The sequence below is a fragment of the Rhagoletis pomonella genome, unplaced genomic scaffold, assembly GCF_013731165.1.
Source record: "Rhagoletis pomonella isolate Grant_MI unplaced genomic scaffold, Rhpom_1.0 Rhpom_scaffold_01842, whole genome shotgun sequence".
NCBI classification, from domain to species: Eukaryota; Metazoa; Arthropoda; class Insecta; order Diptera; family Tephritidae; genus Rhagoletis; species Rhagoletis pomonella.
Genome location: NW_023460396.1, coordinates 1 through 21,292, shown reverse-complemented (window position 1 = coordinate 21,292; position 21,292 = coordinate 1). Strand labels below are relative to the sequence as shown.

General features: G+C 36.5%; 3 protein-coding genes, 1 long non-coding RNA gene and 1 pseudogene across 4 annotated transcripts; 2 read left to right on the top strand and 3 right to left on the bottom strand.

The window, feature by feature from the left end:
- Window positions 1-6: 6 nt before the first annotated feature.
- LOC118752793 lies at window positions 7-1,662 on the top strand (annotated as a pseudogene).
- A 1,707-nt stretch (window positions 1,663-3,369) lies between these two features.
- Window positions 3,370-4,706, bottom strand: LOC118752792 (omega-amidase NIT2-like). Its single transcript, XM_036487663.1, has 4 exons — window positions 4,650-4,706; window positions 4,056-4,562; window positions 3,774-4,007; window positions 3,370-3,704 (listed from the first exon to the last, which is right to left on the bottom strand). Exons 1-4 carry the CDS (start codon window positions 4,666-4,668, stop codon window positions 3,610-3,612), a joined length of 855 nt encoding a protein of 284 aa, XP_036343556.1. The 5' UTR covers window positions 4,669-4,706; the 3' UTR covers window positions 3,370-3,609.
- Window positions 4,707-11,886: 7,180 nt separating this feature from the next.
- Window positions 11,887-14,273, bottom strand: LOC118752791 (tubulin beta-2 chain). The gene is made up of 2 exons (XM_036487662.1): window positions 13,206-14,273; window positions 11,887-13,117 (listed from the first exon to the last, which is right to left on the bottom strand). The coding sequence occupies exons 1-2, from the start codon at window positions 13,596-13,598 to the stop codon at window positions 12,170-12,172; spliced, it is 1,341 nt and encodes a 446-aa protein (XP_036343555.1). The 5' UTR covers window positions 13,599-14,273; the 3' UTR covers window positions 11,887-12,169.
- A 2,107-nt stretch (window positions 14,274-16,380) lies between these two features.
- Window positions 16,381-17,534, bottom strand: LOC118752790 (two pore potassium channel protein sup-9-like; the record flags this gene model as incomplete). The annotated part of the gene is given in 2 exon segments (XM_036487661.1): window positions 16,381-16,894; window positions 17,133-17,534. Coding segments are annotated over 2 exon segments (697 nt in total), but the record flags the coding sequence as incomplete, so codon positions are not given.
- Window positions 17,535-20,050: 2,516 nt separating this feature from the next.
- LOC118752789 lies at window positions 20,051-20,490 on the top strand. Its single transcript, XR_004994742.1, has 2 exons — window positions 20,051-20,204; window positions 20,302-20,490. It is a non-coding gene; the product is annotated as an uncharacterized LOC118752789 (long non-coding RNA).
- The last annotated feature ends 802 nt before the right edge of the window (window positions 20,491-21,292 follow it).

Sequence of the window (21,292 nt, the reverse complement as noted above, 5' to 3'; positions counted from 1 at the left end):
AGATATTTACAACCTTTTTAATTGTATTATCACGGGAGACAATTGTTTATTAAGTAATTTTTTCTTAAAAAAAAAATTAATTTATAGGAATGGAGGCTCAAGTTTTCGATTTGGAGAGAAGTCGCACGAGCGGAGATGGTATGGAAGAAGAAAAGTCCAGTTCGACAAAATTGGAACATAGAAGCAAAAGAGAGAATGATGACCATCGTAATGTTACACGTTATCCAACTGTTGCTAATATAAAAGAAAATATTCACAGGAAAAATGCGGCTAGTAACGCAACAGATGCAAATAGTTCATTACCATTACCGGGTTTACATTTATTGTATCGCCGATCCGATGGGGGGGAAACGCAATATCGCACCCATCGTACCTAAAGGTGAACTTGTTCAAATGAGACCACGTTTAGTTGCTACGCCAGTTCGTATAACCGAGCATAAAAAAGTTAAACCTCCAAAGTTTATACCATATGAACCGTATCCAGGTGCTACCAATTTAATGGTTCCATGTACCAAAAGCCCCGAAAGGATGATGACATTAAAAAAAAATAACAATTTAGACATTGGTGTGCTTGTCAGCCAAATGTGTACATTGCGTGCACAGGAAATGGACCCAAAATCTTGTAAGGAGCGAAAGAATAAGGATGTAATTAATGTGAAATTGGAAGACGAACTTAGAAAAACTAAAGAGGAGCGTGATTACTATCAGGCGCAGTTTAGATTTCAAGTTCAAGTCAACTCTGAACTAAAAAATTTGTTAGTAGCGTCTGTAGGTGAAGATTTGCAAACACATGTCAATGTGCTGACGGAGGATAAACTCCAGTTAGCGCGCGCCTTGCTAGACACAGCCAAAAACTTAACTACTCACGCGGTAAATTTCCTTGTGAAATATATTTATTTAACCAGCCATAATGTTTACGTATCCTTTCTTGTCTCCTTAAGGAACAAATTGAATTCCTTGCGGGCCAATGCGAAGTATGGCGATCAAAATTTCTGGCAAGTAGCGTTATGGTAGAAGAGTTGGCACGCTGGAAAGCAGATCTTACTCAAAAAACTCAAACGATGGAGGAATCTACTAAACGTTTACTACACGCAATACATCAGATTCGAGAAATGCAATTGGAAATCCTTCGTAATTTGAAATTTATGGCAAAGATACGCTACCTAAACCTTCCAGCAACTGACGTAATAAGCCTCAGTGTAGAAAATTTAAATATTTTGCAGCAGATGGTACTACATTCAGGTGTAGGTATCCCCGAAGATGGCATGGATATTTTAAGTACTAGTAAAAATCCATTATGCGAAGCGGAGAAATATGCTGTACACGCCCTGGAATTTGTTAGCCAACCTTTATTGGCTACCGATGATGCAATAAAAGCTCTGTTTGACCAAGCTCAGCGGCCGTATGGATTAGGTTCCAGTGTCCGATAGTTGTGTCAAGTGTTGTAGTTGGGGGCATTTACATTTTACGGTTCAATTGCCATTTACACGAGTCGATTTTGGTTGAACGACAAATATTTTTCCCTGCCCCGTTTAAAAACAGCTAAGCCTCTTTTTCTGTAACTTCTTTATTTGTCCGATTTCTATAAAAGATACATCGTTGTAAAGGTATTTAGAAAGTCTACAGTTGTATATATAATAATAAATGATTGGCGCTTACACAATATTTTAGTGTTTGGCTGAGCTTCGCCTTCGATTTGTGGTGTGCGCCTTGATGTCACACAAAGGAGAGGGTCGTACAGCTTTAAGCCGACTCCGAACGGCGATTGTATTTTTTTTATGAGATACTGTTTTTCATGGTAGAATACACTCGGTAGTTTGCCAGGGCATGCGGAGGGACGACCGCTATTAGAAACATCTTTTTTTTTACGGTTTATTTCGATGTTGGTCTGAAACTGGGCTTGAATAAAAATTTGGACTTGTGTGTGAAATCAAAAGAATAAAGTAATTTTTTTACGTCGTTTATTCTCAAAAAAATTTGCGTTAAAAAATTTTGGTTGTGCAAGCCCATTTACCGGTACAACCTTCAGAGTGAGAGAGATACCCTCAGGTTAGAAAGTGTACTTTAAATCCAAATTTTCACTAAATGCCGTAAGCAAGGTACATTGAACAGGTAGTATCAGTAGAGCAGCTGATTTGATTTATTTTCAAATTATTTGGTCTCGAAAATGTCAAATATTTTTAATTTTTTCTCACGAAAATTATAAGTTGTTAAAATCCATTTGCTTGTGAAACCTTTTTCCATACAAAACAAGCGATTGAATAGCAGCTTTTGGAACGTTCGCCCAACTCGGCAGCACGACCGCTGATTACTGGGCCTTGCAAAGGATGGATCAATGCTTCGAGAAGCAAACAAATTTACTAGGAAAGAAAGTTGCATCAATTTTTATTTTTTCCAATTTCAATTTTTTATTTTTTATAATTTTTTGTATTTCACATGGCACGCTTTGATTTAGAAGAAAAAATTCAGAACAGTTGTTGACTCTTTCGATACCAGAAGCAACAACAAAATACACGCAAATGTTGTTTTTGCTCTACTGATACTACCTGTTTAATGTGCCTTGGCCGTAAGTGATAATTATAAATATGTATATATGTATATGCATAGGCTACTACAATGTTCCCTGCAAACCATTTTTTCAGAGTATTCTACATTGAATAGAAATTTTAAAGAATTCGTTAAGATTTAATTCGATTTGTTGCCGAATTTTCTAAAATGAAATAAATTACGCACACTTCCATTCTTTTACGAAAATAATGCTGCTATGTGAAGAATATCTTTCAGAATTTTTCCAGAATTTTCTTTATTTTTCGTACAGGAATTTTTTTACGAGCTCGTGTCAACCACTTCATATAATTTTCTTTGAAAATTCGTAAAAAAATCGTTACATAAATGAGATACTCCTAACGATTTCCTTAAGATTTCGGGAACTATGGTTTGCAGGGTATGCACATAAATTGTCGATTGCTTAGTTTTGAATAAAAAATTAGAAGTTTTATATTGAACATGTCGTTACCTTAAAATAGAAAGGCCGTGTCTAACATTTTTGTTTCTTTACATAACAGCTATAAAACTTTGTGCCTACTAAAGTTCTTCAAATGCAATTTTCTTCATTATTGTAATGTAAAGGTTTTTAATAAACATAGTCATTTTTTATGTAGTAGTTGATTTTAAATTCGATTAAGTCAGCACTGAGTAATCTACCAACTTTTGGGCAGCTGAAATTTTACAGGGGATGCAAAAATCTTATATACATAACCCAAGGGAACTGTTCTAAATTAACTAATAAATCTTGCACCATTCAAGATATGTATGCCCTTTAATTTTGGTATATTGTGTATCCGAAGGCCAACTAAAGAAATGTTAAAAAACATTGGTTGCGTTGCGTTTCTTTATACATTCTAGAATCCCTTTTCACAGCCAGAATAAACAGAATGTGTTTGAAATACACGTTAACATATCAGGAACGTTCTAAACAATAAGTAAACAAAAAAGTTTATTCCAAACGTTCAGAATAAATAAAGAAATGCAGCCATTTTCGAAGACGTCAAATAATGTCTTGTAATGATGATATGTGCATCCGGTTTAAAAACACAAAAGCCTTAGTTACTAATCCTGATTCACAATTTCCGTTTTATATAGATCCAATCGACGTTGTCTGAAAGTAGGAATTTGGGCACGAACTTGTTCTACAACTGAGAAATCTGAAAATATGTATAATTTACGAATATTTACATACATTTGTATGTTTGAATTAAGAAAATGTAACTTACCAATATCTATAGAAATTACATCTTCGCCATCAGAAGCGCTTTTTAGAACCTTTGCCCATGGATCCACCACCATTGAATAGCCCCAAGCTATGTATTCAGCGTCCTTATCACGAGCAGGTGAATTGGTTACAACATATAACTGATTATCGTTTGCACGTGAGCGTTGCAACAATTCCCAATGTAAGGGTCCAGTCGTCATATTAAATGCACCAGGGTAGATAATCATCTCGCAACCTTTAATTAAACAAATTTAAAAATATGTTTTCTACTTTAAAATAATACCTTTGTTGCGGTATACTCTTGCCAGTTCTTCAAATCTCATATCGTAACATATGCCAATACCAATTTTATGACCATCTACTTCTATCACAGTAAAATTTGAACCAGCAGTTAGAGTCTCGGATTCCTTAAAGCATATTCCCCCTTTAACGTCAATATCGAAGAGGTGCATTTTACGATATTTTGCAATCAAATTTCCACTAGGGTCCCATACAGTGCAGGTATTGTAAATATCATCTTTTTCACCCATTTCCGGAATAGAGCCACCAACTATGTAAATGCCGTAAGATTTTGCGGCGGCCGATAACTGTTGCGAGGTATAACCGCCGGGTATCGTTTCGGAATACTCTCTAAAGTATTTAGTACCATAGGGACAATTGAAGCATTCGGGCAAAGTCACCAGACGAGGTTTATATTCGTGGACCACTTGCCCAATCTTCGCTACGGCATTTTCAACATTTGAAATTTTGTCCTTGCCAACCTTCAGCTGAATCACTCCCAGGCGCATAACTTCGAGAGTAGTAGAATAATGATTCAAAATGTTACATTGTCAAAAGATAACTAAAAATAAAAAGAGCGTTGTAAAAAGCGACTCACGTTTTGGTAGAGCGGTCATTTTCCATAAATTTTCTTATCCGTGTTATCGAATACTGTCGTGTTATCAATACTAGAAGAGGTGGAAAAATATCGACGACTATCGATATATCGATGGTTTTTGTTTTAAAAAAATAATATCGATGTTTTAAAACTATCGATACTATCGGCTGTATTGTAAGACCAATTAGTACATCTAGTCTGTTCCTTTGAACTTCGGACTAAAACCTGTGGAACTGTCAAACTACAATTTTACGCTCTCAAATGAGAGTAAAAGGAGAACAGATGCAGAAGTGCATAGGAACGCAAAAAGCACTATTTCCTGTAAAAACGTCAGACGGTTTGTTTATATGTCATTGGTACTACACTGATTTGGCTGAAATATCAGTAAATAATTACTAAAATCTATACATATTCAAATATTTCGTTGTTTATTTCCATTTTTTTTTTAAAATATAAGGTTCTTTGCTTTCACCGCTTTCTGTTTTTGTTTGCGCATGTAAATCAGCTGATCGTTTGACACTTTTCATGAACTTACAGGAAAAAAATCTCCGGACTAAATCCTGTAACTTCTGACTAGGAACAGTTGCTCAGTTACTCTCACAAATGTGTTCCCACTTACAGGTTTTATGTCAATAGGAACGACTTCCTGTAAGTTCTGACTAAATCCTGTAAACCGGACTGCTATTGGAACAGACTAATTGTCTCCACGATCCAGAAAATAAAGGTCGCGCCATTCGCGGACCGCTAACCCTCTCTTCGTCGATTTGACAGCAATCTATTGTTTTCTTTCGGTTAAAGGTTTAATGCATCGATATTTTCCAATCGATTAATAGAAAGATCATCCGATTAATTTTAAAAATAATCGAGTAGAAACCACCAAAATTTAGTCCCTTTCAGACACGTGAAGTCTTGAAAGCAATTTTTTTCGCATTCTCTTTGGTGTTTTCTATTTGCTTCCACACGCGTCAAGTTTAATTGAATTCAAGTCCTTGGTTCTTTAAATGGGAAGCAACGAAAAGATCAAAAGAGACAAGAAAACTTGAAACGAATTGACGGTACGGAGGTATCTGTACTCTTCCCCTCTCTTCTCACCTTCTTCGCCAACGAACGAGCAGACTTGAAAGCAAGGCTTGACGTGTCTGAAAGGGGACTTACTTGAAAATTTACGCAAAAACATAGGCCCGTAGTCATAGTCAAAATAAAGTCGACTTTAAAGTTAGTTGCAGCTTTTTGACATAATTTTCAATGGGATATCTGTCAAAAAAGCTGCAACTAACTTTAAAGTCGACTTTATTTTGACTATGACTACGGGCCATAGTGTAACGATTATCCTCGAAACCTAGAGGGATTTCCCAAATATCATTCGGCTCGTATCGCTGGATTGTTAAATAAATGCTAACGATGACCAAATTGGAGTACAAGTAACTTTATTGAACAACAAACAATTTGCAATACTTGCTAATACAGTAAAAGCACTTTACAATACTTGTTAAAGCAATAACAACGCTTTACTAAACTTGTTAGCACAATTAAACTTATAACTTGCTTATTCGCAACTCACTTCTCTGCTCACTTTACTTGTAGCTTGCTGACTTGTAACTCGTAACTAACTCCAACTCCGCTGTGTCATGGCTCTTATATACCTGCGCTCGCACTCATGGCAACTCTCGAACGTTCTGAAGTTCATCGCTCATTCTCTTTTTCTCGCTGTTCGCAGTGTTCATCCAACTGACGTTTCTCTTTGTGGAACATTCTACGTCATTCCTCAAACATTCTGCCAATTTCTCGTTGTTCGCTTTGTGTTGCCGCAGTATTCGCCACAATAGGTATCACCCGATTTACATGATTCAAGTACTTGAAAGCAATTCTTGCTCATTCTCTTTTGTGTTTTCTATTTGCTTTTACACGTTTCAATTCTGTTGAATTCAAGTTTTTGGTTCTATAATTGGGAAGCAACGAAAATGCCAAAAGCAAAGCAAGAAAGTTGAAACGACTTGACGGTACAGACGCATGTGTACTCGTCGCTTTTCTTCTCACCCCCCCCTCCCCCCAAATACATAACCTGAATACAAAAACTTTAACATACACGTGTAATGTGAAGGATTCACATTTTATTTAGGATAAATGTTTCAACTATTAGTGTTTGCACTATGCACTTTTTTGCAAATTTCGACGTGGGTTCTGCGCAAAAATACTGTGGACGGCGTAGCCGGAGTGATATGCACAAGAAATGTTGTATACCTTTGACATGCGGAAGTACCTCTTCCCCGCAACACAGAAAACAGAATTCTACTTAGTAAGGGTTATAATCCCTAAGCGCGGACGAAGGCAGAGGCAAGCGCAATAGGTGGTGGACCTAACAAAGTGCAAGTTTTCAATGGCTTGGAAGAAGCTGATATTGCATTAACTTCAGGCATAGGAGGAGTTCTGGCGTGTGGTTCAACAATTCAACCAGAAGCTGACATAGATGCGCCCATGGTGACTATGCCCGACAGCTCCGCATACCTTTGTGAATCCATTGCCACCGCGCCCCCTTACTCTGCTGCTATAATTTCAAATACATCAGAATCCATGATTCAATTATTAAAGGTTTTGTAAGTAGCTTTTTTCTAAAATTTGGCACTCCCACCCACAGGGATGGTTTTTGGAAGCAGAAGAAAAAGGGGAAGAATTCAATCACACTTCCTAAAATGGGAGCTAAATTCTATAAAAACGTGTGGATAATAGTGAATGGTGGTATTTTAAAACAAAAACGAATTTGATTTAATTATTTAATTTAAACAAGCTTAGTTACATCGAATATAACCCCCTATTGTTATTAAAAATAAATATTTCTATGTTTATACCAAACTTGCGTACGTCAGATGGCGCATAACTCGAGAATGGATGGTCCACTTTCAGCTTTTTTTTGTTGTATTTGTTTGCCAGTTGATGGACATGAAGAAGCTATTTGTTTGCGGAAAATATGCAATATTTATTAAACAAAAAAACGGCAAATAAAAAAATTTGGAGCTTACGTTTCTTTCGCGGTTATGGCTCGATTGTTTCGAATTCTTTGATGTCGCACTTTTTATGTTCTGGGGAAAATATTCAACACTGGCTTGCACAGCCGCAGTTGGCGATTGGTGCCGGACGAACTCAGAGCACGCAGCTACTGAACGACTGAGATAGGGAACGTGATCTACATCGTCAAATGAGAAGTGGCGTAATGGGGCTTTCGCACGAGGCGATTTTTCAGGCAACTTTTGCGTTCAACTCCCGCCGGGTTGCACGAAAAAAAATTTGAATGACTAAAAATATCAAAATATAAAAAAATATTAAAATATTCGCCATAAAAAGGCGTTTGTATTGTTCAATTTTGCATTCTACTTTCAGCTAATCGCTTTCAATAAAGTTGGTCGCCAGCCAACATTCGCCTCGTGCGTACACCTTTTAAGTGTGCAATTACATCGCGCCATTGACTAAACCGAGCTGTCGTGTGACGATTGGGCCTATGGATGCGGTTTGGCAATGTTATATTGCGTCAAAATCTCATTCGGAGACACCAGGATTGTGTCGTGGAGTACAATACCTAAATACCTTCGTTGGCTCATTGAACGCTTTACTTTACAGCGACTTGGCAGAATCAAGAGGTCTCCACGAATATCGACAAATACATTTCGGCATTTATGGGAATTTCGTTTCTTAACATTGAATTTCTGTAGTCCAACGATTCTCACCCATTTTGTCTTGTTGGCGCCAGCGAATGCAGAACAAACATTTCTTCAAATTTAAAAAGTAAAAATTTCACTACTAACAATTTAAAAATGTTCTTAAAACTTGCAAAGAAATTTGGAAAAGAAATATCACTGTTTTTGTTTTTAGGAGTAGGGTGGGAGTGTCATTGATAAAATTAGAGCGAGAGAAAGTTTTTCTTACAAAACCTTTCATTATTGAATCATGATCAGAATCCATAATTTACAACTGATAGCTGGCAATGTTGCCCATGTTTCCCCAAGGGTTGCAGTATGTGGATTTTTCGTTTTTCGTAGCGTAGCTACTAATTACGAATTACGAAAATTCGGGTTCTAGAATAATGGTGTATGTCTATAACAGTTTGTAGTAATATGGGAAATGTTTAGGGTGAAATTTCCAAGTTTTTAAATGTACAAATCTTTTCTGCATTATGTTTAATCAGCTGAATTATCTGACGTGACGTTACCTGGTGTTACGTTACTAAAATTTCGATTGAAAAAGTTTTGTTAATATTGTTCTTGACAAAATTTTTAACGGGAAGAGAACATGCATTTTATGTCGAACGTACTTTTTATTTTGACATCAGCGCCTCCAACGCTTGCATTCCTTGTTCCTTTCTTGATATGTTGCAGATGCTGAAAATACTCTGAAATACTGCAGAAATTGCGCAATAAAAGTTTTTATGTTGATTTTTATTTGCCAATGATGAGCAACTAACTGATTGTAAAAATTTTGTTCTTCGAACGTTTGATGTAAGCAGAGTCGCCTATTGTTCGCGTAGAACGTGATGCTCTTCCATAAAAAGTAACATTGCCGCATTAATTGCAGCTCGATTACACCCTTATTTTTGGTTCGCAGATTACGGATCTGTTTGCCGTTTTTCTAAATCAAGTCATTTTCCCCAATATATTTTCAATTTAAGTTTGCATTGCGAATGAAAACAATTCAAACTTTAACATGGAAAATGTAACGCATACACCGTGCACGAGTATGTGCGTTATGGCGTATGAGTAATATTATTTCGTGCTGTTGTTTCATACAAAATATTATTGGACATTTTCATTTGACCATTCGAAACATGTTTATGCATCGATTTCCATCGTTAGTGCCTTAAATTGTTTGGCAAAAAACAGGCTTTAATATAAAATGTGAACGAAATACAAAAGATTTATTTTAATTTTTTTCTTGTTAAAGTTTGAACTTTTTTCTTAAAAGTTAAAATATCTTGTGCAAATGACCTGATTTGAAAAAACGGTATATACATAGATATAGATAGGGATGGTTTTTAGAAGCTAGAGGAAAAGGGGGAAGAATTCAATCGCACTCCTAAAATGGTAGCCACAAAAAGGTGGGGATAATAGTGATTTAATTATTTAATTTAAACAAGCATCGAATATAACCTCTGATTGTTATTAAAAATAAATATTTCTATGTATATATTCCAAAGTTGCGTACATCAGACGGCGTATTACTAAATGGATGGTCCACTTTGAGCAATTTTTTTTTTGTGTTTGTTTGCCTTGTAAATTTTTTGCGGTACCATTTACAGTTGATGGATATGAAGAAGCTATTTGTTTGTGGAAAAATTATGGAATTTTGATAAAAAAAAAACGACAAATAAAAAAATTTAGAGCCTACACTGAGGGGAAACAAATTGCTCCCGGAGTCATCCCGGATTAGTCCCATTTTTAGCAGGGTTTTTACAGATAAACAACCTTAGTTTTCCAACGTTTATAGTGTATTGGAAATACATTCGAGATGGGTTCGAAAAAAAATTAAAACCATAGTAACAAGAGAGGAAGTGAAATCCAGCTCATTTTCGAATAGAAATATAATACAATCACTCTCTCGCATCAAAATTTGAATTCGATAATGGGCTGGATTTCGAATTCATTACGAAGGAAAAATTCATTAGATAACCAAGGTTCCGTTTTGCTGGAGAATGGCCTAGTTCTCGAATCGAATACTAACCTATTCCACATTCATTATCGAAGGTGAGACTTGAAAAAAATGTTAGTTTCCCAATAATTTTCGAATTGTTAACCAAGCCCAATGTTTATTGGGCAGCGTAACCCAAACTCCAACACAAACGCAAATTTTATGGTGTTACTAATACACCTGTAATAATTTTTGATTGGAGTGCCATCTATTGTTTTTTCGTGCGAGCTATCTTTCACATATGAGCAAGCAGGCAAACTATTTGGTTTGAAAAATCACACGTACACAAAACTTCTGGGAGCTTTTTTGATTCACTATTAAGAATGTGATAGCAAAACGTGCCGAACTTAGCGGACACGCGTGACGGTAACGTCACTAGGAAAGTGACCGTCACTGTTCTTGCTGGGGGTTTTGCTGGGAATATTCACACATATGCACTAGCTCTATTTTACGCTCGGCACACAAAGCGGGAGCATGTACAATGACTATAGTCGCACAATTTTTGCAGGGACAACGTGAACATTTGAAAACACATTTACATGTATGGCTGTAGCTGAGTGTGCAAAGACGCTTGATATAATTGGGTGCTGCCAAGAGGGTCCGGGTTCAATTACCATCGGACGGAACATAAAGCTAATTTTTTTTCTACTTAATTATAATTTCGTATAACGAAAAAGCAAATGTGTACTTCACAACGACTTATTTTACAACGTACACTGAAAAAAAAAACGCGTTGTAAGAATAAAAATTTTTTATTTGATTACCGTTTAAAAATGTTCGTTTTTAAATCAAGTGAGAAGTCTTAACAAAATTTATTTTTTCATTATACATACACTACGTATAATGGAAATATTCAAATCAAATACGCCCGTATTAAAATGAAGCATTTTCAATGCACGGATTCTTGTTCATATGTAATTAAGACAGCATATGTATACAAAGCATGCAAAGCGGTGACAACACATACATACATACATATGTACATACATGGTACAACATCATGCACTAATCGCGCGCTGTGATGTTGATTCAAACTCAACATTTGAAAACGCATTTGCTTGTATGGCTGTAGCTGAGTGTGCAAAGACGCTTGATACAATTGGTTGCTACCACGAGCGTCCGGGACGGAACGTAAGATTCAGTTTTTTTCTTTTTAATTTTAATTTCGTATAACGAAAATGCTTCTGTGCACTTCGCACCGACATATTTTATAACGTACATACTCAAATTTAAAACGAGTTGGGTTGGTGCTCTTTCATATGCGTATTTTTTAAATTTAGCACGTTTTTTTTTTTAATTCTAAAATTTTTTCCCTCAGTGTACACACTCAAATTTAAAACGAGTTGGGTTGGTGTTATTTCGTATGCGTATTTTTTTAAATTTAGCAGGATTTTTTTTAATTTTAATTTTTTTTCCCGTCAGTGTAGGTATCCTCGAATGTCTACAAATACAACTATGGAGGAATGTACCCAAATGTTTCTGTAAATGTTGCTCGCTTGGAACTTTCTATAGGATTCAATATTAGAGCACAAATGTATGTATGTATGCAAACAATCTTTCTAATTTGGTACATTCAATCCAAATGTAATTCATATGTATTTTAGTCGTTTATATAAACAGATTATTCAAAAAGATTTTAGGGAAAATAAATCACACTAGAATCGAATATCATGAACACAATTTCCTTGTTGAGGAGCAAAGTAAAAACTAATATCACAATCCAAATTTACACACATACATATGTATGCTATTATAGAGCGCACAAGACGCAGCGTTAAAATTTATCAAAACTCCTCACTCACGACCTATGGCCAACTCTCTGCATGTCAGTCAATATGATCCAGCTGTTATTCATCACCACCTCCTTCTTCATCCTCGTCGAATTCGCCTTCCTCATCGGCGGTCGCTTCTTGATACTGTTGGTATTCGGAAACTAAATCATTCATGTTGCTTTCGGCCTCGGTGAACTCCATCTCGTCCATGCCCTCTCCGGTGTACCAATGCAAGAAAGCTTTGCGTCTAAACATTGCCGTGAATTGTTCGGAAACTCTTTTAAATAATTCCTGGATGGCTGTTGAGTTACCAATGAATGTGGCCGACATCTTTAGACCACGGGGAGGAATGTCACACACCGCGGTTTTGCAATTATTTGGAATCCATTCCACGAAAAAGCTGCTATTTTTGTTTTGGATATTCAACATTTGCTCGTCAACCTCCTTCATAGACATACGACCCCTAAAGATAGCTGCCACAGTTAAGTAACGACCATGACGGGGATCACAAGCAGCCATCATATTCTTAGCGTCGAACATTTGTTGCGTTAGCTCTGGCACGGTAAGTGCACGATACTGCTGAGATCCACGAGATGTTAATGGTGCAAAACCAGGCATGAAGAAGTGCAAACGTGGAAATGGCACCATATTCACAGCCAACTTTCGTAGATCTGCGTTAAGCTGGCCAGGGAAGCGAAGGCAAGTAGTAACACCAGACATTGTGGCCGAAACCAAATGATTAAGATCGCCATATGTTGGTGTGGTTAGTTTGAGTGTGCGAAAGCAGATGTCATAAAGAGCTTCGTTGTCGATGCAATATGTTTCATCGGTATTTTCCACCAGCTGGTGCACACTGAGTGTGGCATTATAGGGCTCCACTACAGTATCAGACACTTTAGGTGAAGGTACAACTGAAAATGTGTTCATAATACGGTCGGGATACTCCTCCCGAATTTTCGAAATCAACAATGTGCCCATACCGGAACCGGTACCACCGCCAAGAGAATGCGTTAACTGAAATCCCTAGAGATTACAAGAGAAAACATGAAAGCAAGTGCAATTTAATGCTTATAGTGGGTAAGTATAATTCTTTTGCATTTAAAATACAAACCTGTAGGCAATCACATCCTTCAGACTCTTTCCTTACCACATCGAGAACTGAATCGACTAACTCAGCGCCTTCTGTGTAATGGCCTTTGGCCCAGTTGTTGCCCGCGCCAGATTGGCCGAACACAAAGTTATCTGGTCGGAAGATTTGCCCGAAGGCGCCAGAGCGTACCGAATCCATGGTGCCCGGTTCCAAGTCGACAAGAATGGCTCGAGGTACATATTTGGCACCTGTCGCCTCATTATAGTAGACGTTAATGCGTTCCAGCTGCAAATCGCTATCGCCATAATAGGTACCAGTGGCATCGATGCAGTGTTCATCAGATATCACTTCCCAAAACTTTCCTCCAATCTGATTACCACATTGCCCGGCCTGAATATGTACAATTTCCCGCATATTTATTGGCGGTGCTAACTCCAACTATACACGGCCCTTAAATTACTTGCTTTTTAGGATGGAGTGGGTGTAAAAACGTCGCTGTCGCTGCTGCTTATGTTAAGCCTTAATGTTTTCTTGAGCTCTAGTAAATACAGAGGCTCTTGTAGGTACGTTTGGTTTGAAAACGATAGTTCCAAAGATTTTTTTTCGAGAAAATCCCGACGGCCTCAACCAGACCCTTGCGACTTTTAATAATTGACCGTTTGGCAATTTAACACCAGATCAAGGCGTACTTCTCGTCGCTGTTATTGTGGACATGCAGAACACATTGGCGAAATCAAAATAAGAGTATTTTTGCAATTTAAGAATCGAATTATTTAATACGCCTTCGCCTGACTGAAACCTTTTCGAAATATGTTTAATGTGAAAAAATCTGAAATATACGATTTTATGAATGAATTCTCGGAGCAATGTTACTGCGACTACGGTACATGCACGAGAATGAGAGTGTTTCGGACTCAAAGTAATCATTGCTTTGCTTGAGATCTTGCTCCAAATAATCTCTACAGAAGTAATTCCAAATTCGTTATTTGCCATCTTACATTCCTCAAATTTCAATGTATTAAATTTTTTATTCTTTCATTATACATACATATGGTTTGTATAGTATGGAAAGCCGTGACTAACTAAAAATCCAAAATTCACTTTTTTATTGAATATGATGCTTTTCATCGAATTATAAGTACCCACATCTTTTTATGCAATTAAATTTTTTAGTTAGTTGTGGCTTTTTTGTATTTCAGCGACGATGTGAGATACGCCCTTTCCATACTATAGTAACATGAATGTATGTACATATATTACTGCATATGGGGAAAGGTGATTCCATTGACCTAGTCAGTTTCATACTAATTTCTAAGCTCCTTTATACATATAGGACAACGGGAATGCAACGCATTTCTTCTCTATTCTTACACTGAGAAAATAGTCAGCTAAATATATTTCTCTCAACAAAACATTTATAACCAAGATGTATTAAACAAGGTGTGATTGACAACTCAGGTAGGGTCTCTTTTAAGGTACTATTATGCCAAAAAAATAAACAAGTGATTCAAAATTTATAAAAAAAATTTTCTATTTGACTTTTCTTCTAAGGGCGCGTATGAATCGGTAACAAAGTTCTGCCAATCTGCTGTGTGAAATGATTTATTTTTTGACAGCAGTAAATTTTTGATAACCGCAGTTTTATGCGGAATAAAATATTACAAATTGAAGTGAAATTAATATTTTAAGAAAACATCTACCATCGTTGATTGCAATTCATCAATTTAAGCTTTTATTTAACGAAAAATTGCACACATCAACAATCTTTGCGATTGTCAAAATTTTCTATGCATTTGTCAAAAATTTCACTAGCCTCACGAGCTACTGAAATTTTATTCACCTCATGGTTTTCAAAAATTTACTTTCCGCGAACTTTGTTACCGATTCACACACGCTCTAAGAGCAATATCAAATTCAATCACACTTTGTTGAATACATTTTGTTTGTAACCATGGTACAATAATTACAGGTATCATTGTTGCCCACATTAAAATGTTTACTGTTAGGGAAAAGGGATATTTCCATACCCCATATACCATATATGTTCACGTATTTAAAAAAAAAACCATCTTGCAAAAGCTAGAATAAACATTTGCTTGCAAATTAATTCAAAATTTGTATGGGGCACTTAATTTCAAACGTTTTTTCTTTTGTTTTGAAAAATTATAATAATCAAATTGAGCGAAAACAAAAAGCAAAGCCAAATAAAAGTAAAGAATCAACATTGAACTGCGTCAAAATGAAAATAAGGGAGCACGAATTTCAATGTGAAGCAAAACTCTCTGGGAAGACAATACCAGTAATTATTGTACCATGGTTACAAACCATGATAAAAACATAATGAGGTAAAACCATTGAGAGGCAGTCTGACGTTTGCCAACAATATAATTTTAAAATTCAAAACACAAACTCACACACACATTCTCATTTTCAATTTCAAACAACAACAATTGTGAACAATTTAATTTTTTTATTTTCAATTTTATATGATTTTAAAATGTTGGCAAACGTCAGAACAAAATCATGGCCGACGAATTGAGAGAATGAATTTACCTTGTAATGTTTTTATCATGCCTGTAATCACGATAAAAACATTACAAGGTAAATTCATTCTCTCAATTCGACATTTTAAAATCATATAAAATTGAAAATAAAAAAATTAAATTGTTCACAATTGTTGTTGTTTGAGATTGAAAATGAGAACGTGGGTGTGAGTTTGAGTTTTGAATTTTTAAATTATCCCAGTAGAAGTTTTATGCATACGACATCGCGGTTCGTGGCATGAACTTGCTGCTGTGTATATGTATGTACATGCCAGTATAAATGAACCTTCATTTCCATTTAACACGTGTGGTTTCTCAGTGGGTATGCGTACTCTAACCATACACTTGTACTACTGTTGTAAGCATATGGCTGTATTAATGTTTCAAACATACAAAAATGCATTAACGAAACAGTACTTACAAGATATTTATCCCCGTATGTAAATGCAAATTTTCTGATACAATTTAATATATGGTACATACGGTACAAACAAAAAAGTTACATTTACATATGCAAATACATATCTTGTAAAAGCCCGTTAGTGCTGAAAATATTATAGCACAACACGTCCGTTCACTAAAATTTTTGTAAGTATGACAGTTTGAACTTTGTTCGAGTTTTTCTACAAGTAGCTTGCGGAACAAACCTATTGCTGGCAAACGTCAGACTGCCTCTCAATGATTTTACCTTGTTATGTTTTTATCATGCTACATACTATATGTTCCAATTTCGGAAACTTTGTGATTTAAAAAAAAAATATTTTATGGCAACGTACAACGTTTATCTCCTACACTTGGCAGAACCTTACAAGATATGCAGACAATCACAGCAACATTTTTTTCCCGTCGCCATGTTGGAGCCCATATGTATATCAAACTGACGCACGCTTCAGACTCAAAGTACTCTCAATAATATCAGTTGGCCGAAAGTCGGGATCAGCGAATGTCTCATGATTGAGGCACCTTGTACCGCCGAGGCATGTGCATGAACAGATTGATACGGTTTCATCGTACTCCGTTGTATAATTTGAATTAGCTAGCAATTTGCCATGCATATTGAAATTGCTTGATTCGACATCGTAGGCAATCGGTTGACTAGAGATAGCAGCAGCGGCAGCTGCGGCTTGCTGAGCATCCTGTTCGTTACGCTTGGCGTCTTCAGCTTGCCTAAAAATGAGTAATTATTCAAATCACACTATCAAAATATGTACATATATATAACTTATGTATTTCTATGATAGATACATATGTATCTGTACATATGCAGTCTGTAATGCGACACATGCAAGTACCCGTTGTGGATTATCGACACCATTGTCTCTATCACATAACGGCGGGCAAGTGTCGCTTTACAGATTGACCACTGATGTAGTGGCTTATGCGTACGAAACTGTTTGCCCATTACATTGTCATAAAGCGTAGCACCAGTAGATTGATACTGGCGGCGACTACTGCCAGTCCAAATAGTATAAACACCAAACTGAGCGCCACATAGCCGGGTTTATTGATCAGCGCCTGATCGTTTTGCAACGCCACATAGTCACCGAACCCGATGGTTGTGAGCGTCACAAAGCAGTAATAGAAACTGTCGAAATAACTCCAGCCCTCATAGCGCGAAAAGACTGCTGCGCCAGTGGTAATTATGATGGACGAAAGCATGCCTGTCGCTAACATAAGATTCATTTCTGTTGCCTCGGTTTGGGTGCAATGCATGTAGCGTTTTGCACGACGTATTATCACCGACGCGAATTTGTTTAGACGTTCTCCGATCGACTGAAACATGACGAGACCCAACGGAATACCCACCTGTAACGAAATTATTTGGACAAAATTTATCTTTGTACGTAAATTTTCTTCTTATGTATATCGAACACATTCTCTCGGTTTCATCTGGCCACTGTTTAATCAAGACCGAAATTAAATTAAGTAAAGTGTGTATAGCTATGCTATCGTCTCCGTAACCATAAGTAAGGCCAAGAGAACTAGATTAGCCTATCTACTTATGTATGTACATATAAAAACAAGAAACATGATGAGACACTAGAATTAATTTTTTTTTCACTGGTAAAATCTAAGAAATTTGTAGAATTATCAGTGAAACCTACCTAACAAATCATGGGAAAACTAAACAACTTTCTAGCTTTCTATTTAAGAAACAGTTTTACTTTTGCAAAATGTAGTTAGACTACTGAGCACATATTTAAATATCGCCTTACCCCTCCCTCCTAGATCAATATTCCACTCGGTGTGAGGAACACACAGCAGCTCTTGACCTTCCAAACCAGATGATCCATGTGTCAGACCAAAATATCGTCGGTGATACTGCAAAACGGCTGATGAAGATGAACGATTGCCAGACGCACCAGAGGTAATAAGTGACATAGCACGTTTTGCAGTATCACCGACGATATGCATATCGGTATCTGACCTCAGTAGTGTAATTACTGTCTTGACTGGTGTTACTTTCGGTTATGTTTTGACGTGCGAACATAAATGGACAATTGGATACTTTACTGCAGAACTCTACTGACGAAATCGTCCCCCACGATGCTGCCAGACTTCACGGCCAAACATTAACCAGTTCAGTACAAAATGCAAGAAGACCAAGGTAGGCATTCCCATTCCAGAATAGACTTAGAAAACTGGAATCTGATAAAAATAGAAAAGTCATCCATGCCAAAGACCGACAACTCAATTGGGCTTCTTCGAAGGAAACCGCCATAGATGACGATACTGATTCCCGTTAATTTTTTGTATCCGGAAGACGTTCGAAACTCATCACTGAAAATAATTTTTAACCGACTTCAACAAGGTGGAAGGTTAACAATTCATCTAAATATTTTTTTATGCACAAACATATTTTACTGGATAACTTTGTACCACTCGAACCGTTGCCGATTGTTCGGAAAGGGTGGTCCCATTCTAATTTCGTTTAGTTCCAATTATTGTGTCATGAAGAATTTAAGGGTACTCCTAAATTTTTATGAGCATTGAAGACGGTTGTATTTTCGCTTAAAAATAACCGTTAATATTTAGTCAAACAGAACATTTGAAAGCATACTTTGTATCCTTTTTCAAGTTAAGAATTTTCGTAAAAAATTTACAATATTTGACAGTTTAGACACCAGGTAATTTAAAAAAATCAAATCAGCTGCTCTACTATTACTACCTACTATTACTGCCTTGCGCCAGACGCAAAATATTAAATTATTAAAGGAGGTTTTCAATTCCTCGGCATGTACTATGGCTAACTTTGGCCCACGTGAACTGCTGTCGATGTTTTTTTATCTGAAAAGTACCTCATGGGTGGCCCCATACTAATTTAGTTTAGTTTCAATGAAGGGACTCTTAGAGTTTTCAATAGAAAGATTATGCCGAATATTTACGGGCCTTTGCGCCTTGCCTATGGTGAATACCGCCGAAGATGAAGTGTTGAGCAGTATGAGCTTTACAACGATACATGGTTGAGCCATGTCGTATGAATGAACAGAAACGCCACAGCTTTGAAAGTATTCGACGCGGGTCGCGATGTGGTTGCTCATGTCACGTGTCATTGAACAGTGAATTCGGAGTGGTACACAACCATTTTTAGGCTACAGTCTACACTGAATTGATGACTCTTCCGCCGTACCTTGGCACCTAATGGTTATTGTTTGATCACATACTAGATCATGGAAAGTCATTCGTAACCACCAATAATATCATTTTTTTATTTAGAGTATTCAGCATATTGTGTTCAATTGTGGATATAATTTAACAAAGAAAAGGCACGTGCAATTCACCGAGGCATAGATAAAAATTCTTTTAATAATGAGTCAACATGAACATCCAGATTGCGATGATATTGAGAAAAGCTAGCCCATTGTGCGATCGCCTGCGCCTTAATTGTTAAGCTACAAAGCAAGACTCCCCCTAGAAATGTTCCTTTTGTCATAAAAACGTGCCCTGCGAAAAATTTTTTTAATCGGACCACGGAAAGACGTACCTCGAAAGGCCCGAAAGTCCAGCATTTTCATGAATTTTTTCACAAAGTGGTCAAAATTTCATATATAAGTCAGTGGGAAATTTAATATATTTGAATGGCACTTGATGTAGTTTTGCCCCCCGATGTCAAATATGGCTAGCCTATTTTTAAACCTCCCCAACTTTTAAAGTATTGATTTTAGTTTTTTTTGGGTTTTTGCGATTTGCAAGCTTATTTTGCATTTTTCGTAAAAAACGGTTATATACAAATTTGTAGAGAATTTAATTTCCCACATTTTTTAATATACAAACTTTATAAAAAAATTCATTTTTTATTATAAATAATTAGCAAACCATGCGAAAAATTTTTGCACTGTCACGGTTTTCGCCATTTTTCAACAATTTCTGATAAAAAAGCGTAGCATATTGAAATGCCAAAGTTGTAGGGAACTTTTCTCTTTTAGTGTTGGGTTCTCCGGTGGCCCAAAATTCGTAAAGCAAAATCTAATTTAAGGTTGGTTTATTGAAATGCCAAAGTTGTAGGGAACTTTTCTCTTTTAGTGTTGGGTTCTCCGGTGGCCCAAAATTCGTAAAGCAAAATCTAATTTAAGGTTGGTTTAGATGCCATATTTGAGACGCCATGTTGAATTTTTCAAAAGGCCTCACGGCTTTTTCCTAAAAAAAAATCTCAATAACTTTAAAAATACTGCAACTATTTTTGACATCGGGGGACAAAACTAAATCAAGTGCCATTAAAATGTATAAAATTTCCCACTGACTTATAGGCAAAATATTGATTTTCCGCAGGTCACGGTTTTATGACCAAATGAACCTTTCTGGGGCGAGTCTTGCTTGGTAGGACAAAGTTGCAAAATAAGGCGCAGTCTACTGCACATGCATGATGGTATTCATTGAATTATTTTGCAGAACTATAACTAAATAGGAGAGCGAAGGGTGTTATAGAACACATAAGGAAACATTTCTGTAGAAAAAAACGGAAATCTGAATTATTGCTCATTTTTAATCGATAAAACAGCCCACTAAAAATAAAAAAAAATTTTGGTACGGCAAATATTAAAGCTGTTTTTGACAGATTTTTTTGTGGTGATTACACACACATATGCACAAAAAATGGGGCCAAAGTGTCAAAAAATCGCGGTTTTTGGCAATATTTTAGAAGCTCTAGCAAAGAAATAAAAGGTGATAGAACCTTCCTGGCTTAAATTAAACCTAGATCTCTCGACTACTCTCTCTGAAAAGAGATCTTAAATATTTGAGATCTTAAAATTTTTCTTTACCATTATTATCTTAAAACAATGACAGCAAATTTTTATGCATATTTCCCTCCACAGGGGGGGGGGGGGCGGTAGTTTAAGCCTTCCTTGCGGCCGGGCCTGAGAAAACCTATTTAATCTTGAACATTATTATTCTCATAAAAACAAGGGACTGTGAACAAAAGGTATGATCAAAAGTAAATGTTGTTATTGTAGTTTTGTTCACAAGAACGCTTCAAAATCAAAACCAAAATGGGAACAAACCTGTCGAGAACGTTCTTAATGGGAATTATATAAGAACAAAACCCTGTGGAACGTTCCCAAAGAA